The 6,713-nt window shown below is 39.3% G+C and overlaps 1 protein-coding gene across 1 annotated transcript; it reads right to left on the bottom strand.

The window, feature by feature from the left end:
* Window positions 1-1,890: 1,890 nt before the first annotated feature.
* Window positions 1,891-5,014, bottom strand: LOC139725711 (uncharacterized). Its single transcript, XM_071636794.1, has 4 exons — window positions 4,895-5,014; window positions 3,441-3,913; window positions 2,991-3,173; window positions 1,891-2,283 (listed from the first exon to the last, which is right to left on the bottom strand). Exons 2-4 carry the CDS (start codon window positions 3,910-3,912, stop codon window positions 1,982-1,984), a joined length of 957 nt encoding a protein of 318 aa, XP_071492895.1. The 5' UTR covers window position 3,913; window positions 4,895-5,014; the 3' UTR covers window positions 1,891-1,981.
* Window positions 5,015-6,713: the final 1,699 nt, after the last annotated feature.

Raw genomic sequence — 6,713 nt, 5'->3', positions numbered from 1 at the left:
AATGATTGTACACAATGTGTGCCTTTTTTTTCAGTGAAATGGTAATGTTCTCTTGATGTATATGTATGTATATATATGTATGTGTATGTATATATATATATATATATATATATATATATATATATATATATATATATATATATATATATATATATATACAGTGTACACACACAAACACACATACAATACATTTGTAGAACATGCTTATAGGGGATGGTTAGTAACTGATCAGTAGGAATCAGTAGGTGTTTTCACATCAGCCCGATGTTTCGAAGTAGCGTGCTATTTTCTGACTTGGGAAGTAAAAAAATCTCTCGAGCTTGGATTTTTATTGGGCTGATGTGAAAACGCCTAGTGAGAGCACTGGGGATGATTGTTCGCATCCTTGTGGTATTCATTAAGATACGTTGTGTGAAAATTATTTGCTTCAGAATGGTCTCATATTTAAGTAACGTGCACTTTAATGTCTCCAGGCTAGCATGCCTGTACAGTGACGGGGCGATCGTTAATGGCCTCTGGAAACATTGAACTGCACATTGCTTGAATATGAGACCATTCTGAAGCAAATAATTTTCACACAACAATAGATACAATGTATATAATGTACTCTTAAATGAATGCCACAAGGATTGGAACAATCATCCCCCAGCATTCCCACTGATTCCCACTGATCAGTTACTAGCCATCCCCTTTATACAGTGTATGTTCATTGATGTTTGTATTTTTGTGCGCGTGTGTGTTTCCATGTGCATGCAAGACTGATTGTCTTTTAATTTGCTATAATTTATAATTTGGTTGATACATTTTGCACTGATGTGTAAGTAGTTGGTACACACACCACACACACACATGTACATGTATATATGTACAATAACGATTATCAAACCATGTGCACATCATATATCAATGAAATCTAGTAGTCGCAATAAAAGCCATAAAACTAGCCATTTCACATTTTGGAAGCAGAGTTCGCATTCAAAGTAATCACAAATTTACAATTCTACTCATTATGGTGAACCAACGAGAATAAGACCACAGACCCTCAATAATCAAGATCTAGTCATACTTGCATATCAAGGCAGTGGCAATAACTTGCTTCATAGACAAATCTCGAGGAGATTGAAATCAATTTTCAGCCCCACAACAATTCTGAGGAAAAGACCATGTGCATGTGAAACTAATTGGCAATATCTCTCTTTTACAGATGTATTTGAGGGGATCATGACCTAAAAACATATAATTTGTTGAAGTGTGGTAGATTTTCAGCAGAAATCATTTGGGTTATATAATCTAAACCCCACACACCAAATATGGAAACGGGTGTCTCCTGTATGACAGAAAGGAAAATCTCGGTGATTTTCTCAACCCACATGTCCTGATACATGTCACATGGAATAACTTAAGGATTTTTCTTACAACAGGTCTTGATTATACACAGTTGGCTTTTCACACCTCTCTGTAAAAGTTTATGCATAATACATACTCGAAAGTCTTGCAGAACAAATGCAAGCTCCGTCATGCTCATCAAAACCTGAAAATAGTCTGGGGCGTTGAGATGACAATTAGTTGCATACACACAGCATTTTATTCATGGCAATGACAATTATTTTCACCTGCAGGATAAGTAGAATATGCTACAAACACTCTTGAATTAAAAAGACAGACATCCAAAAAGCCTTCAAAATCAAAATCGCCAATCCAAACTAGTTTGAGCTGGACACACCTCATGTGAGCTTCACGAAATCATGGAGGTCAAGACATGGAGAGTGACTGAGTTTGTACCTATGGAAATCAGGACTTCTTCACAAGGCCTTTTTGTCTGAATGTCCAATTTCAAGCACCTGAATTTTATTAAGGGAAGTACAGGGTAATGCTGGGTACACCATTTGATACAGCAAGCTGTTTGCCATATGCAGTAAGATAGAATCAATGTTTGTATCCTGAGTCTCTGTCGCCATGGAGATTGGCATCCTCAGTGAGGTCATCCCAGGTCACAGCTCAGCATACCAAACATCTTCTGGAGGGGAAATCCCGGATCTCCTCGGCTGAACATCCTCACCCGCTCGCCGATCTGCTCCATCCGCAGGTCGGTGGTCAGGATCCGGGTGAAGGACGGATTTGAGAGGGGCGAGTCCACGTACACCGGCTCCTGGGGGATGTTGTTCAACAGGGCCAAGAGCAGGACCTGGGCCACAGCGGTGTTACGGCAGTAGAGGGGAGCTATGCGGTGGTGGCCAATTTTGTGTAACTGCCGAAGGACTCCGTATCCCAGAACTGTGTCACCTTCAAAATGATGAAGAAGAGCAGAAATGAGATAAAGAATTCACCTACATTCCTGGTCAAGAGAAGGCATATCCTCATCTACATTAATGATTGACAGGGTGACAAAAGCACTAGGTTGCAAAGACCCTTATATGCATACTGCAGGACTGCACACTAACCCATTTTTTCTACTGGTCCAACCTGTCTGTCAGATCAGTACGAACCTAGTTTCTCATTTCTTTTATTGGTTAATTCCTAAAAAGTTACTGGTCCGACAGTGATTTCTACTGGTCAGGGACAGTCGGACCAGTGCCAGTGAGCAATATTGCATGCTGGGAGCAGAAGATTTTGTTCATATGATAGCCTGTAGGCTGACAAAGATGTACAGAACATTTTCTTTCACACAGATACCCATTATCACTTAGACAATTTATTCCCCATTTTTTTTTTCTACGCAGTTCAAAGAGAAGAATATTACAATGTCTCCATCTCAATGATTGAAACACTTGTCAGAGAAGATTACAAGTCCTTTCTACACATCTAAAAATTTGTCACATTTACTCTAAACAATTACCACTCAAGATCCCATGAAAGGAACATTCTATAATATTCCTTTTGACATTTTCAGATGGTGTGTCATCAATTCAAGCCACAGTAAGTTGATGTCTCTACGATACAACCATGCTGCATTACAAATGAGTTCTTTACTTTGCATGGCAGCCTCTAACCTTCACTGAGAGCATAGGAGTGCCCTGTCGGAGGTTTGACGTTGGCCCACTTGTACAGGAACTTCATCCTCTCCAGGCCAAACAGGTCTTCATCAAAGTAGGCCACCTTGCTGAACGGCATCTCAGTTATGCGCCTGACTATGTTAGTGGATTGCATCTCTGGAAGCAGAGCAACGCCCACACCTTAGAGAGAAAAAAAAAATCAAATTCAAGCTGTTCAAGGATATTAGAAACATCAAACATCATTTTTAAAAACAACACATACAAAAGCAAGAAATTATCATTCTGGGTATGCAACATTTATACAGAAATGTTTGCCCTAAATAGTGATGAACCATGTTAATAAATTATGTGCACTTAAGCCATGGCAAAACCTTTCCTTAAATATTTCCTTGACATAAAGTACAGCACTCTCTTTAGTACAAAGTGGTACATGTAAAATGAGGGCACCTTTGAAGCACCCGTTTCTCCACACTTCTTGGAATCCAAGCTGCTCGCACTTTTCCACATCGGCAGCATCGACCTCTATCCCTACATTCCTGTCACCTAGGTGAGACATTGCAGCTGTCCATAGGGCCTCTTCCACACCCAAGTCCTTGGCTGAATCTACAGCATGATAAAATCCTATATAGCCCAGCTTGTCTGTCCATCGCACAGCCCCTATGGTTCCAACAATGTCTCCGTTATCATCCAACGCCACGAAGAAGCCTTCTGGGTCAATTTGGTGCAGCTGCTTCAAGTCCTCACTGGTGAGCCTGGCGCCCTCACGTGTTTGACTGATGGCAAGGCTTGCACATTCCTTATGATGCAGTGTGCGAACTTTGAACCCACTGCCACTGTCTGTTGACAGACATCGCCCACCTATAACTCTGGCGGTGCCCTGTGCTGCTTGCCTACCCAGCAACCTCAGCACCAGTTCCATCCTGTGTATGACAGAAGAAACATCATCAGACAGAGGTCATAGATTGATTACATAAAAATACATACAAAGGACTATGAACATTTACGAAATACATTTCTCTGAGTCATGGCTGTCTTGTTTGGGCTGAAGGAGCCCCCCAGGGTTAAAGCTAACTAAGACTATCAAGCATTATTGACATGATAAATATTGTATTTAAGCTGTTATTTTCGTAGACAGATATTTTTACGAATGAGATTGGGGACATTTTTGCAAGATGTTGATTTCATGAACTGACATCGAGGCTTTCCTGAGTGCACTATTAATCATTATCCTAGTGCATGGCATGGCGACATTTTCACGTGTTAAATTCACGGTCCACCAGTGATTCGTGAAATTTGCGAAAGCTAAACCCTCTTGAAAATAACAGCTTATCATACAGTATCCACATGCAGCTCTGGAGGCAGCATTTAGCACATCTCCGGGTCTGACAAAATGCACTGTTCCCCCATTCTGAATTCTTCACGTAAAATGCTGTATGAGCCTTGAGCTTGGGGTTCTTCATGCTGCTTTTTTTCTATTATTATCCTGGTTTATTAAGTCACCATTCCACTGCCATTCATTTCATCAGTGTATTTCTATTAAACTACACACATTTCTTTGAGACATGGCAATTGAAGATTTCAATGGTAGATCTCACCACAGTTAACACAACAGTTCCTGTAATGTAACAATATGGAGCGAGAGCGCGAGCACCCGCCCGGCCGGCCTGGTCTCTGGGCCTGGCTGGGGTTAATATGGTTATATATGGTAAAATTTACTACTGGTAGATCCTATATTTAATTGCCTTGCTTTATTACACGCAAAAAAGGAGAAGATTTTGTTAAAACATCATTCACAAGAAATATCAACATTAACGGAGCTCTCTCTAGAGGGAGCACATGACAATGTTCTATGCTAAGTTTCACATGCGTGCAAAACAATTTGGAAACATCAATTTACTCACGTCGGACTAACGGAGGGTATAGCCTCGCACTTCCCCCAACTTCACAAAGTAGAAAGAAATGGTTAAAGTCAGGTCACACAGTATTTGTTCCTACACTATTGCCTAACAGTTGATAGAGACTGATAATGAAACGATGATCTTTCATGCTGAAAAAGAAGGAGAGGATAAACAAGACAAGCTCGCTCCCGCTCCGGGCAGCCGGGCACATAAGAGCACACGTGTGATTCCACCGCGGCTTACCGGTTGATGCAGCGTACCGGTCGTCCGTCGAAAGGGAGCAGGCAGCAGGCAGGCCAACCAGGGAGGAGGACTGGTGGGAGAGAATAATTTTTCGCCAGCTAGCGGCTCTCCCCTCCCCCCCCTCGTCCGATTGCAGCCCCCACCCCCTCCCATTTTCGCTAAAAAAAAAAAAAAAAGAAAGAAAAAAAAAAGAAAAAAAAAGGGGGGGATGAAAACAACAACAACATTGATTTTATGTTTTTCTGTCATGTATGCTGAATGTCACATGAGTTAGTTGGTATCTATTCCTTTTTTATTTGACTCACATTATTTTGTATTTTTGTATTTCTGAGTATGTTTATGGTAAGCCTGTGCTTTAAATTTTATAATGGTCAATAAATAGCATACTGCGTGCAAAGATTTAGTATTGGTGCATTTTTCCATGTACAGTATTTTTTTTTGTGTGTGTGTTTATTTGTGTCTTTCCTTGTATGTGAAATCTTAGTGATCTCTCTCTCTCTCTTGTTAAAATCATGATTGATATTTACTTCTTGCTTGGAATGTTTTATTTGACATAATTTTTGTTCTTTGTGATTTCTTTTAGCACTAATAACTTCAACCTTCTATTTATAGTGACATTTACTTTTTGAAATGTTCATTTGTATATGATAACTTGTCTGTGTAGGTTTTATTTCATATTGTTTTTTATTTGTATTTTGATGATGATCCAACTTGTTTTAGTTGCATGGCCTAACTGAACAGCCCTGGCCGATAGTACTGTGAATGAACAAAAGGAATGAATAAATGAACCTAGATGTGGAATATACAACCAAGACTTCAAATGGCCATCAGTGTACCCAACTTATCCCCACCTTGTATATATCTCTGTACAAAAGTATGTCTTATTGTTAATTATTACTCGAGTAACATCAACATTTTCAATATATCTGTATACTGAATGGTGCCTACTGGTATCTCAATATCTATCCAAGCCTTTACAATTTCAAAATAAGAGGAGGTGCTCTTACATATGTTGTGACAGATTAATGAAAATCACATATGAAAATCAATCTATCTCAACTGTTTTAAAACTTTGGTTGAAATACAATTTCCACCCCTCTTTTCTCCGTACACTAAATTTGTCTTTTAAACACACAATATGTTTGTGCCTTAACAAAAAGCCAAACATTTGTCATAATTAAGCCCCAAATCTCATAGTCTTGATCTAGATGATGTTCATCTAAACGGATCTTTGCCATTCCATAAAACTTCAAAGGAGTTTTTTTTTTCCACTTCTAAAAATACCCAATGAGGGACAAGAAGCTACTTCAAGTGATTTGATGTAAATTAATTTTGACAAGATGACAGTTTTCGTTAGCTGGAATGTTCCTGTAAGTGTTAAATCTCTCTCTTTCCACCAATTGTCTTTTTATCTTGTTCAGGATCTCTGTAAAATTCAAATTCTCCAAAGAAAATAAATCCCTTGAAGATTGATTTCTTGAACAAAATTCCCAAACAGGTCTGATAGTGAATTCCTGGTCTACCCTTCTCCTAACTTAATCATAAAGATGTTTCCCTTTATGCATTTTGTAACCACTAA

Source organism: Diadema antillarum, unplaced genomic scaffold (genome assembly GCF_040938485.1).
Source record: "Diadema antillarum isolate AM-2024a unplaced genomic scaffold, OU_Dant_1.0 seq00000057_RagTag, whole genome shotgun sequence".
Lineage (NCBI taxonomy): Eukaryota > Metazoa > Echinodermata > Echinoidea > Diadematoida > Diadematidae > Diadema > Diadema antillarum.
The sequence above is the reverse complement of the archived record's forward strand: the minus strand, read 5'-3'. Positions and strand labels throughout refer to the sequence as shown.